The sequence below is a fragment of the Paroedura picta genome, chromosome 4 (assembly GCF_049243985.1).
Source record: "Paroedura picta isolate Pp20150507F chromosome 4, Ppicta_v3.0, whole genome shotgun sequence".
Classification (NCBI taxonomy): domain Eukaryota; kingdom Metazoa; phylum Chordata; class Lepidosauria; order Squamata; family Gekkonidae; genus Paroedura; species Paroedura picta.
In genome coordinates, this window is record NC_135372.1 from 34755094 (window position 1) to 34774454 (window position 19361).

At 44.7% G+C, this 19361-nt stretch overlaps 1 protein-coding gene across 5 annotated transcripts in view; it reads left to right on the plus strand.

Annotated features, from left to right (window-relative positions):
• PDE4DIP (phosphodiesterase 4D interacting protein) overlaps positions 1 to 19361 on the plus strand; it is a 129299-nt gene that overhangs the window by 14588 nt on the left and 95350 nt on the right. For 4 of the 5 annotated variants that reach the window (XM_077332312.1, XM_077332313.1, XM_077332314.1 and 1 more), the window contains exon 4: positions 5767 to 5877. In XM_077332312.1, the coding sequence (XP_077188427.1) occupies positions 5767 to 5877 (111 nt within the window). Of the gene's footprint in view, positions 1 to 5517; positions 5878 to 19361 lie in introns of those variants that run through there. The other variant, XM_077332315.1, reaches the window with a different exon arrangement.

The following is a 19361-nucleotide window of genomic DNA, read 5'->3' on the forward strand; positions in this document are numbered from 1 at the left end:
GCAAATAGCCTCAAGAACCCAATAGAGGGATCTCAAGTCTGCTTTCTGGAGTGAAGAGGGCAGAGGTGAGAGTTACTGGGAGGGGAGATGGGACTGGTATTCCTAAAAGCTCCCATTGTTATAAGTGATCTTCAGATTATAGAGATAAATCCCCGCTCAAGAAAATGGCTGTGTTGGTAGGTGGACTTTATGGAATTGTACTCTGCTGAGCTCCCATCTATCCTCAAATCTTGCCCTCCCCAGCCTCTTCCCTCCCAAATCTCCAAGTATTTCCCAAACTGAACCTAGCAACCCTAATTTTCAGGTATGAGAAAGACTGTTTAGTCATTCAGTGAACGGAATGCAAAACACGATTCAACAATTAAGTCTAACAACATAGGATCTTAATTAGACAAAATAATGCTGTGGAACTTGGCTTGAAGAATCAGAAAAAACAACACAAGCGAGCAACAAAAGATTGCTTCAGGCAATGAAGGAATGGATGTTTGTTGTGATTTGGACTGGTCCTCTAAATTGTAGCCTAGAACCATTTCTCCTTTATGCAATCTCCCTGCAAGTCTTTTGTAGCGCTCATTCACTGGTCACAATTATGCCTCTTTGTGGAGCATCATTTTGTGTGTGTGGGAGAGGGAGAGAGAGAAAGAGGGAGAGGGAGAGATAGGGAGAGAGAGAGGGGGGGAGAGAGAGAGAGACCTTTTATTCTCAGCCCTAGACAGAACTTTCTCTGAGCTGTATGCACATATTCAAAATTTTACAATAAAGTAAAGCATCTGTCTTGCATTAAAATTACAAATTGTTGCTTGTATGAAAGAATAAATTGCTGAGAAACGCAAAGCTATTGGAGTTAGAAGGACGTGATTCAGGATTTGGGTGGCATGCCTATGTACAGTATGATAAAGTTAATGTGGATTTTAAAAATGACTAGATGAGAAATGACAAAAGCATAAGTGGTTAATAGAATTTTCTCGAGGGGGATGTAAAATGAAAGCAAGAGAAGATTTGATAATACAAGGATATACTTGCCAACTTTTTTTTAACATACAATTATCAGGAAGGTTTAAAGCAAATAAAAGATCTTATAGTTTTGAACAATCTAAGACTGAATTTGAAATGGAATTATGTACAAATAATGAACGTCTGATTGCCAAATGTATAAACAGACAGAGGAAGAACAAGTAAAAGAATGTACAATAAAATGGGCTAAAAACTTTGCATACAATATATAAATGGAATAATGGGAACATATGTCATGGAAGGGTCTCAAACCTTAGAGAATTTCTGTAAAATGATGTACCATTAGTATACATCAGCAGAGAAATTAGCTAGAGCATATGCTGGAAATCAGGACAACATGAAGAGACATTTTACAATTTTCGGTGGACATGTGATAAAGCCAAACAAAAAATTGATACAAATACATCCATGAGTATAGATTCAAGTGGGTAGCCATGTTGGTCTGAAGTAGCACAACAAAAATAGAGTCCAATAGCACCTTTAAGACCAACAAAGATTTATTCAAGGCATGAGCTTTCGAGTGCAAGCACTCTTCCTCAGGATAAATGGACCATCATCATAACTGTGGAGATGTAAGGCAAGAGCAAATTATGCCAAATTAGTAAATTGTGTCACAAAATCCAAACATGGCACCATATAGCTCATGCCCTGAATAAATCTTTGTTGGTTTTAAAGGTGCTGTTAGACTCTATTTTTGTTATTCATTAGTATGGATGATTCTAAAGAACAAAGAACAGTTGAAACTGAAGGCTTTCCTTTTGGAACTAATGGACAGACAGAAAAATGTGATGGAACTGTGTTTTTATGTATGATAAATACAGTGGAACTTATAGATGCTCAAAAATGGAAAGATACAGCATCAAAATATAGAGGAATGATTGGTGAAGATGATGGAATGTGCAGAGATGGCTTCCTTCTTTGATAACAGAAAAGACAGTGCCTACATTTCTGGTTGACTGGAAACCCCTTATAGACGTTTTGCACAAAACCAAAACAAATGAAGTGATGATGTACAGATTTGATGGTTAAGAGAAAAAAGTTATTAGAAAATAGAAAAAAGATGTTTTTTATGCTTGTAATTTAAGAGCAAGTGATATGCTCACAGTTGCACAGGTTTTTGCAGTGGAAAAAAATGAAAGCTTCTTTTTACTTCTATTTTTTTAAAGCATGGGTCTTTTTTACATTTTAACTTTGCCTTTAAAAAATCTTTTAATAAAAAGTAATGCATAAAAATAGGAACAACAACTAGAATCCCTGCTTGCCCCATAGCAAAAGCAGAGAAGCGAAAACTTTTGTCTTAGCTTCGGCAGAGTTTAGTGGAAGTCTTAAAGAGAGAACAATAAAAAGGAATATGTTTTTGCTACTGCTGTAGTGGCACCAGCCCTGATCTGTGTCAATTGCACATTCTAAAACTGCACATTCTGTGATTCATCCACTAACAAAAAATGGGATTCCTTGGCGGGAAAGGATAGGACTCGCCATAATAAGTTTAAGTTACAGGTGGAAATGTGCCAGCTGGATATTAGGGAATCTATTTTTACAGTCAGAGTAGTTCAGCAGTGGAATCGGCTGCCTATGGAGGTGGTGAGCTCCCCCTCACTGGCAGCCTTCAAGCAGCAGCTGGATGAATCCTTGTCAAGAATGCTTTAGGGTGATTGGACTAAGTGTCAAGCTCATCTTTATACAGCTTTCGCTGTATTCATATTTGGCTAAGGGCTAAGGGGGTGGAGAGTGGGCGGGGCGGGGTGCAAAGCTCCTTCCGATTGGCCCCCTCACCAGGACAGACAGCAGTTCTAGCCAATCGGGTGAGGGCACAATCTAGGCCCTCACCAACACAGGCCAGAAAACCATGGGGAAGCGGCAGGACACCGTGAGTAAAGAAGGAGGCCTTCCCCTCGGACCTAGAAGCACACAGCGGAAGGCCGCGCCGACACCGGGGGAGAGGGAGGGGAGGGGGGAAGCAGGCCTTCCCCTCGGGCCTAGAAGCACATGGGAGAGGGGCTTTGAATCTAGTTTGTTACATAAACATTCACGAACAGGCTTTGAATCTAGTTTGTTACGTAAATGTCACTTTGTTGGGCCGGGCCATGTGTGCCGTAAAATGTAACATGAGGTACCAGAGATAAAAACTTTATAGAGATGGTTTCAAATGCCGCACAACAATAGCAGGCTTGATTGGATTAGGTGTGATAGGCAGAGGGGTAGCACGTTTGGTGATATCCACATGGGTAATGAGACAGGAAACCTAGGTCTCAGTTTGGTCCAGGAGGATGCAAAGAATAAATGGACGCAAGTCTGACATTAGAAACCATAACATTCAAAAGCCAATAGGGGAGCTTATTCACCTTCTTGAACATTCAGTTGCTGACCAAAGAATAGCAGTTCTCTTACAAAGGAATTTGAAAGGGAGATGAGGAAGAGACTGCTGAATTGACAGTATTTCTGTAGATCATCTTAGAGATGCTTTACAATAAATCACAGAGAGAGAGAGAGAGGTAAAGGACATTGAGGAAAATGTCAAGATTTCCCCCTTTCTTTAGTCCTTTTTCTGCACTAGGGGAGAGGGAGGTCATCAAAGAAATGATAGAGAAGGGAATGAAGGGAGGTTCAGTAACCAACCAAGTATGGACTGGTAATTCCCATTTAATTGTTATCGAGGAAGCAACCATGCACACGGAACCTTACACTTGAACAAAACTTCACTGGTCTTAAAAATGCTACTGGAGTCAAATGCCCCAGATCGCCCCGTGCATACCTCATGTGGCAATAGCGGGATGACAGCTGATGCCTCAAAGGTTAACACCACCATTGTCAAGAGTGAGCACCTTGATGACCTGAGGTTTTACGTTCACTGAAGAAAAGTCACTCCAAGTTGGCCTGAGTGATTTTGGCTCACTGATGCGGTTGGTAAAAATTTACCTCAGCCTTCTCCCTCTGGAGGACTGCCACTTGATGTTTAAAGGTTTTTTTGCAGCCTCATGGGAAAAAAGCAATTCCTAGCACTAAACTATTGTGTCAGCTTGAATCATTTTTATAATCCCTCACGCTTGTTTTCTTCTCCTCCTCCAGTGAAGGATAGGGTTTTCAGTTCCGGGTTGAGAAATTCCTGGAGGTTTCGGAGGTGGAACCTGAGAGGAATGGGGCAGAACCTCGGGGGGGGGGGGGATAATAATGCCATAGCAAAGCTGCCATGTTCCAAAGCAGTCATTTTCTCCAGGGGAACTGATCTTTATAAACTGGAAGCCAGGTGCAATTCCAGAGGCTTTTCACCCACTCCCAGTCCAAATAAATCCCTGCCGTCTACAATGAATTCGATTTCCACTTTGATTTTGGGCACTTTAAATTTTCCCTCTGCAACATGCATGATTGGAGTAACCGAACCTTTCTTCGCAATATCCAGAAGTATTCCCTGATATCTGAAAAATTGGCATCAGTAAATATGCAGATTTCTGCTTTTTGCTAATTAACTCCCTTCTCCGTGCCTCATAGCAAAGCAGTCTTCCCTGATTGGCCAGGATATTAGTTCAAAGACTTCCTGGTTCCTAGTTTCAAGGCTTCCCTTAAAGTGACTGCACTCCAGAAGCCATAACTTCTCTCAGCATAGATTTGCCTCTTGGATTTATTCCCCCTCCTCTGCTGTCTCCAATCCTCTCCCGCCTCTCATTTAAGAAAAGAAAGAGACTCCTGCTGCACTTGGCTCCCCTCCCTGTTCTGAGCTTCCCCAATCGAGTACAGAACACTTCCTTTTTCAATTGGGGGGATAGAGGAAGACCTGCGTTCAAATTGATCTGAATTCAACAGGATCCACAACTGGAGAAAAAAATAAGTGCAGAATCAGCCCAGGAGATCTCCAGCCACCACCTGAAGATTAGCAACCCTAGCTGTGGTTGCCAGCTGGCTTAGGAAATTTCAGAAGACTTGGGGGTAGTGTCTGGAGAGAATGGAGTCTGAGATCTCAGTATGGGAACACGAAGACATAAAGTCCACCCTCCAAAGCAGCCATTTTCTCCAGGAGAACTGACCGAGACTGTGTGTTAGTTTTCCCCTATCACCGTCTGGTTTCATTCCTTGGGTAGGAATCCCTATTTCATCTGGGGCTCCACCTGAAATGTCCATGTGGCTTTTTGAGGCCCAAGAAGGGGAGGGTCGTAAGGCTAGTCCTCACCTCAGAGGGCAGGATTTATGAAGGGAAATCAGATCCTCAGAGGGATCGGGGAGCTTCTTTCCCCATCAGGCCCTACCTCGATCGTATTACTGAGCCCACACCTGACCCCACCACAAGCTGTCCCTGCTCCTCTTCTCTGGAGCCGTCTGCCAAGTTCGCCCCGTTTCTCTCTCACACACAGAGCTGTTAATCTCCTGCAGTTGGTTAGGGGACAGCTGTGAGGTGACACTGGAACCACAGAGGCCCGGCTCAGATTACGCCACTTGTGTCTGGGCTCCCGCAGGAGGAACCTCTGCCAAGGATTCCACAAATACCTCTTGGAGGTAAAAAAGGAAAGTGAGCCATGCTCGGCTCCTGAGTCGGTGCAGCGAAGGCAAAGCCGCAAGGCAGCCGCCGACACCCAGAGCTCCAAGGCTTGTCCCCATGTCTGTGTAGGCCCTCCAAGCCATGCCGCTATAGCTGTTTATTGTGGGGGCTCGCCTTCCCTTCTTTGTTTTGACCATGTTACTGGAGCGAAAGGGGTGAGCGGCGAGTCCTCACCCCATGGATCCCCAACCATGTCTAATGGATACCGTACTCTGTCCCAGCACCTCAATGACTTGAAGAAGGAGAACTTCAGCCTCAAGCTGCGCATCTACTTCTTGGAGGAGCGCATGCAACAGAAGTATGAAGCCACCCGGGATGACGTCTACAGACGGGTGAGTTAGCCCGCCCGGCCCGGCCCGCCCTCGGCAGCAGAGTTTTCACCATGTTTATGAGTGAGTTAACTGAAGAAAAGTCACTCAGAGTCAGCTTGTGTGGTTTTGGCTTGCTGATCCTCTGTTTATGCGGTCGGTAAAGATTCCCTTCGGTCTTTTCAGTCTGGAGATGCGTCTTCTCCATGAGGGAAAATTCTGGTCTGCTGTTAAGGAGCCCCCTCTTGGTGTAGCACCGTTTCTAAAAGCGGGGCACGTAAATCCTAAGGGACACATGGGGAAACTCATGTGGGGAGCGTTATGACCAAGGATGGTTGACAAATTTTCAGATACGCAGCCTCTGCAGGGATCTGGCGGAAGGCCAGCAGACAGCCTACAACAGGGTGTGGAACAGCCATTCGAGTAGGATAGTTCTTTCGGTTTAACTTGGAAATTAAGGTGGTTGTCCTAAGAACATTTTCTGGGGTGTAAGCCTCCCACCAACCTTGAATAAAATGGGGATTACTTCTGAGTAGACATGTTTGGTGCTGCTTCTTCAGTCAGTCAACGGGCTGGTGTGTGGAATTCCGAGAATTTCCACTATTGCGTGGATAAGGTACTGGGTTGTAGCCGTAACATTGTCAATACCTAAATATGAAAATATAACTTGAGAAACGAGCAGTACAATCCTCAGCTGTGTTACATCTTTAAGTTGGTGGACTTTAGAAAGGTATGATTCTGTTTAGCGTTGCACGGTCCCTTTTTTGAAAATACATTTGCCGTTATCTTCTTTGGAAGATTACTTTGTCTGAAGGCTTTGGTATCTTTGCTAGTGCACTGTGCTTGAGAAGTGGATTTGTTCCGGTTGCTACAAGATCCAGCCCACCTGCTTGGGTGAGGCTCCTGGAGGAAATAATTAGGTATTTGAAATGCATCCAGAGCAGACGCATGTCTGCGTATTTCCAATTAACTGGATCCTTGGTGGGTCTTGAGGATTAGGTGTTACTTTTTGGAAACTGATGCCAGTTTCTTGTTTTGGGGTGTTCACTCCCCTGTGCTCATTCTCTACATTTGTAAACGCGTGGAAGACAGCTACACATCTCTCCCAACAAAAAACAACCTGAACTTGTAAAAGGATTTCTCTGAAAACACACTAGTAGAATGCTTGTCACTCAGCGTCCTGTAAATTTTGAGAATCACAGCAGGGGGAAAACATGCCAGGGAAGTGATGTGTGTAAATACAGGGACTTGCATTCTCCACCTCTCTTGTGGACACCAAACAATTTCCCCAGATTTTGTCAGTACAAGGCTACCATGAACCCTCACACAAACCCTCAGTTACTCCAATTAACACCCCCTTCAAGTATGAGAATGTGGTATAGTGGGTAGATTGTCAGTCTAGGATCTGGAAGGAGCTCAGATCTCCATTCTGTGTCCCCCCATTTATCCAGATCATCGCCCACCAACCCAATAAACATTTTATTTCATGAAATTAAAAACAGGTTCTGTTCCAGTAGCTGCAGGGCAAGATCTTGAAAGACACACAAGCTGTGGAAGCCGCTTTAGATCCCAGCCTTGTTATTAATGTGGCAGCTACAATCAGCACAGGCCAAACACAGTTATAGAGTTCAATATTTAGGCCAGCCTTTCCCAACTTTTTTACCATTGAGAAAGCCCTGAAATATTCTTCAGGCTATGAGAAACCCCAGAGGTTGCGCAGTTTTGCCGAATATGATTGGGATGCATTGCTGTATGCACACTCACCTGGGGCCCCTCCCCTTCCCACCCCCTCCAGACCCATTGTTGGCCATTGGAAGGGGCAGGTTGACATGACCATATATGGTTGTATCACCTGAAAAATGTTTAGCAAATTTTAAAAATATATAAAAAATTAATTAACTCTCAGCTATTCAAGAAAACTTTCCAGGGCCATTGAGAAACCTAATTTAGGCTTTAGCTAGCAGGGTAAGTGGGTATAGTGCTTGGTGCCCTGTGCCTCTCCCACAAGTGTGGAGTTTAGTGTTGTTTTGTGTTTGTCGCACAACATCAACAAGAAGACACCCATCTGTCAGCTCCATAAACACGGCAAGATCATGTCCCAATCCCTCCTGTAAATATTCCCCTGGGTTCAGGGAATGACATAGCACACATAACAAAAAAAATCTAGCCCCCCGGGGATCTATTTCCACTCCTGCTCACATTACCACACAGAGTCACTGGTTTCTCACAAGCCTGAGGAGGACCAAATGCCCCCTTCTTTTCTATGTATTTGTCCAAAGTAGCTGAGAACCTCTAGTGGAGCCATCAAATTCTTGTGCCAATTTATCCACCAGCTAATGTCAACATTCTCTTTATTACGAGCCAAGGTATCTCCAAGCATGTTTAACCTGTGGGAACATTTAGATTTTTGAGAACCACTAGTGCACAAAATGGCTGCCATGGAGGGTGTGTAAGCAGCCAACCCAAAATGGCTGCCATGGGGACTAGGGCCAATCATAAAACATTATCAGGTTCCAAAGAAGTGTCCTCCTATGATGGGGGTAAGTGCTTTCTAGGCTCTTGTAATGAACCTTTCTTCTGGCGGCAAGGGAAAGCCAGGCTCTGCTGTTTGCCATGGAGAAGACAGCATGGGGAAGCAGAAAGCCTATCAGTGGGCACAGTGTTGTTGATTACCACCCCTTCAAATGGGTTCACCTATCCCCTTCCCAGTTTCTTTCACCATTTCTTCCTGAGGATCTGATTCAGGATTTCATGGTACACATGATGTTCAAAACCAGTGGCAGTTCTTGTCTTCAGCACTTAAAGCATGGCTCATCTAAGACTCCCATCGTTACCACTGGCAGTATGCAGTGGCCGGTTCTCCCATCTCCCCAAATCTTAAATGCACTTGCATATGTGAAAAGGGAGTGGCCAAGGACCTTGTGCGCTATGTAATGGATTGCCCCCTTTATGATGAACTGAGAGGCAAGTTTATTAAAATAATATTTCCTACATCCTCAGGTCTTTTCAAAACTGAAAGTCTGATTTTTCAATTATTTTTTAAATTTTATTTTATTATTTGATCTATATACCACCACACTCAGCCAGGCCGGCTCATTATCACGCCAATCGAACTGTCAATTCCTTGTGGATCTCCACTCCAAAAATATATATATATAAGAATTGTCGGGGCTATTCCAAATCAATAATGGATCTTTTTATTTCCTCTTTTTATAATTATTCAAAACTTTATAAATCATCCAAAATCATAATATAAATAAATCACAACCAAGACGGGTTCCTAAATTATATCCTGGCTCATTATCAGACAATGATATCTATGTCACCAATAGATTTCATGGGTTGCCCTTGCCGCCGGAAAGATAAGATCCAAATGGCACGATTAGGTTGGAGATTTAATTATTACAATTTGTTATACTGTATTTCTATTATCATTTAGGAATGTATTTGATAATGTTTACACCTCTTTCCTCATTAGGATTCCATGTGTTTTATCTTCTAATCTCGATGGGGTGCCTTTTACATTTGATTGCAATGGCCTATGGCCAATCAATAAACTGAATACTGAGGGCATTTCTGCACGCAGGGAATGTAGTGTGCCAGCCACTGAAGGTAGGCTGCATATTCCAGCCCCTCCAGATGACGCTGCTTATCTCCAGTGGCTGGCTCGCTATATCCAGCATTTTAAGCTGCGACAGGGGGAATCCCCAAAAGTGGATTCACCACCTAGAAAAGCGTGATCCCCCAGGAAACAACCCGCCTGCAAACAGCAGGAAGAAGGTTTGGAGGGAGAAATGCGTTTTAGCCTATGTTCCGCCCCCGCCCCCACTTCCACCCTCTTCCCTCTATTCCCTGCGAAGGTGGCAGCCCTTCCCCAGCATAATTTTCATTAGGCATTCCTACCTCCATGCTGCCTTCCTGTTCTCTTTGGTCCACAGACCCCCATCCCAGTTCTGCAGTTCTGACCCAGTATTGTGGGTGCAGCAATAAAATGGCCAATGCAGGAGGTGGAGCCAAACACAAAATGGGGTCCACTGACCACTTGGGGCCCATCCGTATCACTTCTCCCGACTTAGAAATGGCTGGCAGAAATGTAAAATTAACAGCTGGTGGGTGGACCTGCCAAGGTCTTAGGTTTAAATGGCTGGTAGCCATGTCACTGGTGGATTTTGCTCCCTCCTGCTTTGAAATGGGGAGGGGAGTGAAACCAATCAGTGAAATGGCTGCCGGCAGTTCATTTCACTTCTCTCCGCTTGGAAGGGGAGCAAAATGGATGGTTTATGGCTCACAGCCATTTAAACCTAACAGCTGATGGGCTCCCCCCACCCCCAGCTGCTGGCTTTAAATGGCTCGAACACCTGAACCAGACAAAAGTCCAGGAAAAGTTTGGGGGAGGTGCCGGGGGGGGGGGAGGGAATGGTGCTGAATTTTTGCTCGAGAACCGATTTGTGCCCAATCCCTAATTGCCATAAATCAGTTATGGCTCAATGGCCGTCTTATGTACATGCACAATCTCTGCAAGGACACGAATGCCTTCGTTTTCATCACCCTGAAGATGATTCAGGACGGATTCAGGTCAGGCAAACAGAGTCCTTCTTTGCTTGAATAAGTAAATGGGGCATTCATTACCGCTGGACTGAGCAATGTCTGTGGCACAGACGACATTAGACAGAATAAGAGAGAAGACGACAGGGAAAAGTAAATAATCTGGGCGAAGCAGTTCTGCGCAGAGATCATTTGGCTCCATTGCACACCATCGCATAGGTACAGGCAAAGGCACTTCCACACCCATGGCTCATGATAAAGATGGCATCTCTAGGTCTCAAGCTTGAGAAACATCACAGACCACTGCCAAGCAGAGAAAACAGTACTCTGCTAGACAGGGCGAGGATCTGACAGTTTTAAGCAACTTTATACGTTCCTAATAAGTTCTCCCCCCCCCCCAGTGAACTTAGAGTCACTGCACTGCAAGAGAAATGCCAGTCACAGTGCTGGGAGGTGTCCTCAAAAGTGTGAAGAGCAAGTACAGTACCCAGGAGTTGCCAACCAATGGTGGAGGAGCCAGAGATTTGTTTTTTCTAAGTTGAAGAGTTATAAATAGCTTGGTTACTAGGGGGGTGTTTTCTCCTGCCTCTGGCTGGCTCTGGGACTCATCCGCCGATTGCTGGTCTGGCAGCGTGGAGACGGACGGAGGGGGCGGCTTTGCTGGGGGAGAGAGGAGGGCAGGGCTTAAATTGCTGCTTTGCGCTGGTCAGATGGTTGTTAAGTGCTCTATTTCCATGTTAGAACATTCCACGTATACAAACTCAGCCTTAGAACATCAGACGGGGAAAGAGGTGTCCCCATGCAACACAGAGGGTATTTGTGCCTGGAGCTGGAAAACCTGCACATAGCTTTATACTGAGTCCCCCCACTCCACCCCCTCGTGGTTTATGGATATCTAGTGCTCACAAAGCCCTAGCTGGTCTTTTAAAGTAGTACTGCCCTTTACACAGCCCCAATGGGGTTTTCATTTTGCAGCTCTGTCCTAAACAGAGTTACAGCAAAAAAGCAAAACAAAAAGGACAGTTTCTATGTACATATGAATACAACAAGACAATAAACTGTTAAATCAAGGTAAGAATTATAAAGCTTGTTAATTATCCTGTCCTTGGAAAACCAAAGGGAGAATTCTCAGTAATGCACACTGAACAGGATTCTGGTACAGCCAAGCCTGTTTTATAACTTTCTTTAGCAACACTACTTGGAAACAACAACGTTAAAGGTATGAATAGCAATATCAACAACCAGATAACAAGCAGAGTTGCACCAATTGAAGCAATGAAAAGGTTTAAAAGGGTATAAGTTTGGTTTGGGTGACACTGTTAGTCAAGAAGAAGAAAAAGAGGAGGAGGAACTGGGTTTTTTTTTTAATTACCTAAAGGAGTCTCACAGCAGCTTACAACCATCTACCCTTCCTCTCTCCACAACAGATAGCCTGTGTGGTAGGTGGGGCTGAGAACTCTTAACAGAAGTGTTCTGGGATAACAGCTCTAACAGGACTGTAACTAACCCAACGTCTGCTGGCTGCATGTGAAGGAGTGGGGAGTCAAACCCAGTTCTCACTCTTGACCACTATACTAAGGTTGACCAGATTTTAACATTGGTAAAGCGGGACACCATTGACCAAGGGGGGTGGGGCGGTTCTTGATTTAAAATTTGGTCTATATGGAGCAACAAAACGTTTCATAGAATGCAAAAATAGTATTGTAATATATATTTTTTTCATTTCAACATAAGTACAATTTGCCAGGTACCCCCAGATATCCCTCCAAAAGTGGGACAAACTGGTCACCTTACACTATACCAAACTGGCTTGGCAAATTGGTGGAGAAAATCCTCTCCACCTGCCAACTTGGTGTAGTGGTTAGGAGTGCGGTCTTACCCGGGTTTGATTCCGTGCTCCCTCACATGCAGCCAGCTGGGGGACCTTGGGCTCACTACAGCACTGATAAAGCTGTTCTGAGCGATCAGTAATATCAGGGCTCTCTCCTCACCCACCTCACAAGGCGTCTGTTGTGGGGAGAGGAAAGGAAAGGCCATTGTAAGCCACTTTGAGACTCCTTCGGGTAGAGAAAAGCAGCACATAAGAACCAACTCTTATTATTATTATTATTTATTTTATTTATTTAGATTTCTATACCACCCTTCCCTATTCTTCTTAATCGGCAAGGGCGGTCTCCCTCCCCTCTTCTGAACAGGGCTGCTGAGGCAAGGGGACAAAATTCCATGGCCCTGGTCAGAGAGCCGAAGAAAACTGGTCACCTTCGGCACCCGCAAGAGCTGGACGGGTCATGTGATTTGTTTCTATCTGTTTGTGTTGAGTCAGGGTGGATTAAGAAGGAAGCCTTCCACCAGCTATTTTGGTAGCCATACCTCTGACTCGCAAAATGGCAGCAGGGAGGAGCCAGGTGCAGGAGGCCGTGTGAGGGAAGCTGCTTCTGTCTGGGAAGACAGCGTGCAAAAAAGGAGTCTTCCCGCTCTCATTTCCTTCTTACCCATGATACGCACCAGCAAGTGTGTTTTATTGAATTGTGGGTGGGCTACCCTCTTTCTCTGCCTCGGCTACTTTATCCGTTCTCTCCATATGAGGCAGCGGGAGTCAGCACATTCTGTTCCAGTATTTCTGATCAGCTGGCTCCTGGCCATATTATTCCAAAGACATCGGATACACCTTTTGATTTATAGGAGAGATGTATATTTTGCTTCTCAAAATAGGTATTGTCTGAAGCAGCCCGACTGAAGGGCAGGAGCCTGTTAAAAATGGCTGAATCTGGCCTTCAGAGGAGTGTGTTTGAAACATGATGACAATGATGTCATCCCTTCAGTTGTCTCCGACCCTCAGCGGTTCCATAGGAAAGCTTCCGCCACACGTCTCCATCACTGACCGCTTCTTTTAGTTGGTTCATTGTCATGTTTGAAACGTGCAGTGTGCTAATTGGCACTGACATTTTCACACTTGGGATGTGACCGGAGCTACTCATTCTTGTGTGGAATCAAAATTGAACACGACGAAGAAGATGAAGGAGATGAAGAAGAAGAGTTGGTTCTTATATGCTGCTTTTCTCTACCTGAAGGAGGCTCAAAGTGGCTTACAGTCGCCTTCCCTTTCCTCTCCCCAAAACAGACACCCTGTGAGGTGGGTGAGGCTGAAAGAGCCCTGATATTACTGAAGAAGGTTGGTTCTTCTATGCCACTTTTCTCTACCCGAAGGAGTCTCAAATGGCTTACATTCATTCGCCTTCCCTTCCTCTCCCCACAACAGACACCCTGTGAGGTGGGTGAGGCTGAGAGAGCCCTGATATTACTGAAGAAGAAGAGTTGGTTCTTATATGTGGCTTTTCTCTACACAAAGGAGGCTCAAAGCGGCTTACAGTCACCTTTCCTTTCCTCTCCCCACAACAGACACCCTGTGGGGTGGGTGAGGCTGAGAGAGCCCTGATATCACTGCTCGGTCAGAACAGTTTTATCAGTGCCGTGGCGAGCCCAAGGTCACCCAGCTGGCTGCACGTAGGGGAGTGCAGAATTGAACCCGGCTCACCAGATTAGAAGTCCACCTAACCACTACACCAAATGGGTTTAATGGCACCGTTAAGAGCAACAAAGTTGTATTTAAGGTGTGAGGTTTTGTGTGCATGTAACTTGGTTGGTCTTAAAGGTGCCATTGGTCTTAAATTTGGCTGTCCTACTTCAGACACAGCTGCCCAGCGGGTGATGTCATAGGGACCAATTAATACGCTGAATGGTTACACTAGGGGTCCCTAATGTGAGAAGATGAGGAAAAGATCGACAGAAGGCAAATAAATAATGTAATGAATGCAAACGTCTTGTGTATTTATTACATAGTGTCACAGAACGAGTCAAAACAGGGTCCAGATTTACCTCCCTCTTTCAAGAAACATTCCTTTCATCAGTGGCTTGTACCTATGTAAATGTACAATTAATAACCATCATAACCTTATACAAAAATGAACAGGGCACGGTCATGTCACAGGGACCAATTAATATGATGAATGGTTATGCCAAGGGTCTTTAATGCGGCAACATGGCATCCCACCAGCAATTTTTCTGATCCCTGCCCAGTGTTTTTAAAAGTGAGTGGGCCAGGTAGGACTAGTGCCCTGATTAGCTATTGCAGATTTGATTGGCTGTGCAGTTTTGTTTTTTAGTGTTGCTCTGTCAACAGCTGACACCACAGGGCAAAGATCTGCACTGTGTTACTGAAGTTAAGCTGGGCAATCATTCAGTGTCTTGCTTTACCTTCTATGGTGGCCATTTTGTTGCTGTTCCCACCATGCCATGTCAGTATTTCAAATGTGCCCGCAGGCTCATGAAGGTGGGGGACTCCTCTGTTGTTCAAAACCTTTCTGGATTTAGCCTATGATGGAGCAGTCGTGTGACTGAGTTCAGTGCCCAGCCTGCAGCTTTTAGTTCCACATTTACTGCCCCCTGATTCAACCCATTAGGAGTAGTTTCACAGTTACAGAGCAAAAATATAGATTCTATTACAAGACAGGCCTGTGCCATAAGAACTACAGGAATACTTGGCAGAGTTGTGCAGCTAGAAATGTACTAATCGAGGTGACCTGGGTGTAAGTCTGCATGGGGCCTTTTGCCCAGTCCCAGTTCGAATGAATCCCTCCCATCGACACTGAATTCGATTTCGGTTTTGATTTGGAGTGCTTTACATTTTCACTCTGCAACATGCATGATTGATCTGGAGTGATTCTGTCTTTCCCCTATCCAGAAGTGGATATAACCCTTGATATTTGAAAAATCAGCATCACTAAGTGTGCAGATATTTGCTTTTTTTGAATTAACTCCTCTGTACCTTGTAGCAAAGTGGTCTTCCCTGATTGGCCAGGTCAGTTCAAAGACTTCCTGGTTCCCAGGTGCAAGGCTTGTCTTAAAGTGACTGCGCTCCAAAAGCCCTAACTCCTCTCAGCAGAGATTTGCCTCTTGTTTATTTCCCTCTCCTCTGCTGTTGCCAATACTCTTCACCAGCTTCTCTTCAAGAAAAGAAAAAAAGATACTCCTACTGAGCTTGGCACCCCTCCCTGCTTCCCCAATCAAGTGCAGAACACTTTCTGTTTCAATTGGGGGGGGATAGAGGAAGACCTGAGTTCAAATTAATCTGAATTTAGCAGGATCCACAAAGGAAAAAACCAAAATAAATGCAGAATCAGCCCAGGATAATACCTGTTTGAAAATGCAGAGAATGCTCCAAATCACAACAGAATTACTTCTGGCATGTAGGAATCTATTCTGGTGCCTCATTGTCTGGTTTAATTTTCCTGGGGATCAGGTGGAAAAAGGGGCTGCGGCAGTGAGGGACAAGAGATATTTATGGGACAGGGATGTCACCCAACCAGGGTAGGCTTGTCTGGCGCAATGTTTCAAATTTCTGCCATTTGTGATGCATATCATGCCATCTCATGACTTTATTTTATTACATTATACCCCACCTTGCTCCCCTGTAGGGACTCAAAGTGAGAGTCAGAGTAGTTCAGCAGTGGAATAGGCTGCCTAAGGAGGTGGTGAGCTCCCCTTCACTGGCAGTCTTCAAGCAAAGGTTGGATACACGCTTTTCTTGGATGCTTTAGGATGCTTTGGACTGATCCTGTGTTGAGCAGGGGGTTGGACTAGGTGGCCTGTATGGCCCCTTCCAACTCTATGATTCTATGAAAGTGGCTTACACTGATGCCTCCATTTTTTCCTCACAAATAACTAGGGATTCCGTCTTCTAGGTGGGACCTGGGGATCCTCTGGAATTAGCGGCTCTAGAATCACTGGGAAATTGACCAGGCACTAGAGAATCTGCAGGTGGAAATGAGAAATGCCATTCAGTATGCTTTAGACTTGGAGAAGCGTGGACTAAATTTTTTTTTTCAATTCAGTGGCAATAAACCTATGAATACCAGTGGCCAGGAGGGGAAGAACTTGGCTTGTTGGGCCTGCAGAGTGACCACTGCATGATACAGGATCCTGGACTAGATGGACCACTGGTCTGATCCAGCAAGGCTCTCCTTTATGTTCTTACAGATGGAGGCACAGAAAGTCATCCCCAGAGTCCATACTAGTTTCCTGGACGGCCAGTTTGAGTATGCATGCTTTTGTTTATCTTCCCTTCTTGTAGCCGCCCTCAGTCAGAACTCTTTTTCTTTTATGCTGCTGGAGTCATGCTGATGTAGACTCCCCTTGGATCATTGTTTGCTAAACCGAGGGCTGATGAATGAGCCACATGAGTGTGAGCAAAGAGACGGAATATAAACAGGTGGGAGTAAATTTAGCATGTCAAGAATAGCACAACCGGGAAACTCTTTAAGTCCTCCTTGCGACACCCCCAGTGCCACCGAGTCACGAGCCTCTCATGGTTTATATTTGACTACTTAGTTTGCTTCTGAGTTATTGTTCATTTGTTTTGTCCCTGACCTGGGCTGAATCTGCACTTACTTTGTTTATTGCGTTGTGGATCCTGCTGAATTCAGATCGATTTCAACTTGGGTCTTCCTCTATCTCCCCTCCCCCCGCATTGAAACAAATGTTCTGCACATGATTAGGGAAGCTCAGAAGGGGAGGGATTGGAGACAGCAGAGGAGGGGGAATAAATCCAAGAGGGAAATCTCTGCCGAGAGAAGTCAGGGCTTCTAGAGCTTCTGCTGAGAGAAGTTAGGGCTTTCCCTTTAAGGGAAGCCTTGCAACCTGGGAACTGATGCCCTGGCCAATCAGATGGACTGCTGATAAAATAAATGCAGTATAAAAATGCAATTAAAAGAGCTGGTTCTTGCCTTTCAAGCCCTTAATGGCCTGGAACCCAAATATCTTGAAGGGCCATCCTTCCTAATAATTATAATTATAATTTATTTGTTTGTTTGTTTATTATAATTTATTGCTTTTGTTACCCACCCAGGGTCAGAACCACTGTGTGGGAGAAGAGATTCCTGTCTTCTCCCTTGATTTGTTTTTGGCAGCTGAAATAATCTGGGGGCTGTGGAGGGAAGTGTTATTTGCTCCATTGGAAGTCAACATCTACTGGGGGGGCAGATTTCCCACACACACACACACACACACACACACAGATATGCACAACACATACATCACAAGGATATTCCCAGTCCGGCCAATCTGCTATGCAATAGTTACATGTTAAATGGTTAACAGTTGAACATAGATAATGTTGATACAATTAACTGAGTTTGATTTTTGAAGTACTGCATTTCAGATTACAAAAAAACTTGGACACAGACCTATGCTGTAAACCACCCTGAGCCGCAAGAGAGGTCGATCTAAAAATACAATAGACAGACAGATAGACATGTACACCGATGCTTGTACAGACTGTGTCCTCACAGAGAAAATAATGCTTACCCCTGTGGGCCTCGAGGCTGTCTTATCTGCCCAAAACATCACAGGGGAAAGATGGGAATTCTTCTTCCTGAACAGTCCAAAATGGACTCTGCTGTATGTTTATTCACAAGCTGCTGATCAGGGATATTGCTATAGCAGAGCTCTGAGGCTTCTCTTTGGACAGTGTGCTGACTAAACACACAACTACCAAGCCGTCATTTAATCTTTACTATCTCTCCCAGTTTGGTGTAGTGGTTAGGAGTGCGGACTTGTAATCTGGCATGCCAGGTTCGATTCTGCACTCCCCCACATGCAACCAGCTGGGTGACCTTGGGCTCGCCACGGCACTGATAAAACTGTTCTGACCGGGCAGTGATATCAGTGCTCTCTCAGCCTCACCCACCCCACAGGGTGTCTGTTGTGGGGAGAGGAATGGGAAGGCGACTGTAAGCCGCTTTGAGCCTCCTTCGGGTAGGGAAAAGTGTCATATAAGAACCAACTCTTCTTCTTCTTCTCCCTGCCATTGCTCTCTGCTTACAGTATTGCTTTCTCTATCCTGGGGTTGAGGTTTCTCGGATGGCCCTGGAGGGGTTTCCCGGATGGGTGGGCATGAATTAATTTTTAATATTTTTAAAATGTGTTAAACATTTATCGGAAGATATGGCCATATATGGTCATGTCGACCCCCCTCCCAAAATGGCCAATGATGGGCCTGGAGGGGGTGGGAAAGGAAGAGACCCCAGGTGGGTGTGTACACAGCTGTGCTTCCCAACTATATTCTGCATGATCGTGCCACTTCTGGGGTTTCTCGAAGCCTGGAGAATGTTTCAGGGGTTTCTCAACAGTAGAAAAGTTGAGAAAAGCTGTCCTATAGGATATAACATCCATCTCTAATCTGCCTGGAGGCTTTTATGGCCCTCCTTCCAGTTTTCTGAAATGAGCTTCTATGGGAGAGTGTGTTCTTGATGACTTTGATGAGGTTCAGTAAGGCTGTCTCTCAAAGAGTTAGGCTCAATGGATTGGTAGTATAGAAGAAGAGTTGGTTCTTATATGTCACTTTTCTATCCCAGAAGGAGTCTCAAAGCAGCTTACAATTGCCTTCTCTTCCTCTCCCCACAACAGACACCCTGTGAGAGAGGTGAGGCTGAGAGAGCCCTGATATTACTGAAGAAGAAGAAGAGTTGGTTCTTATATGCTGCTTTTCTCTACCTGAAGGAGTCTCAAAGCGGCTTTAATAAATATCAAATAGTCTGAATGTTATCTGGGGCTCAGACTGAGCAAAACTGGGAAACAGACATATGGGTACAGGTCAACATAATTTATACTGAATGTAGAACCTGAAGTTTCTTCGTGCAAACTTTGGAGAGGAATTTGGCACAAATGAGTGTTAGGATTGCTAACTACTTATTAGTCTTTTGATCTTGGGCTAATTTCTAGAGATGTCCTTGTGTTAAAAACATTTGGACTGATTGCCAGAATTTTTAAAAATAAAAATGGGACTTTTTTTCCCCAGTGCAAGTCAAATTGCATCATTTCCATGTTGTGTGCATTCTTAAACTGTGTAATCCCCACACAGCCTGGGCAGCTGAGTTCCATCACAATGTACCAATTCTTATACTGCT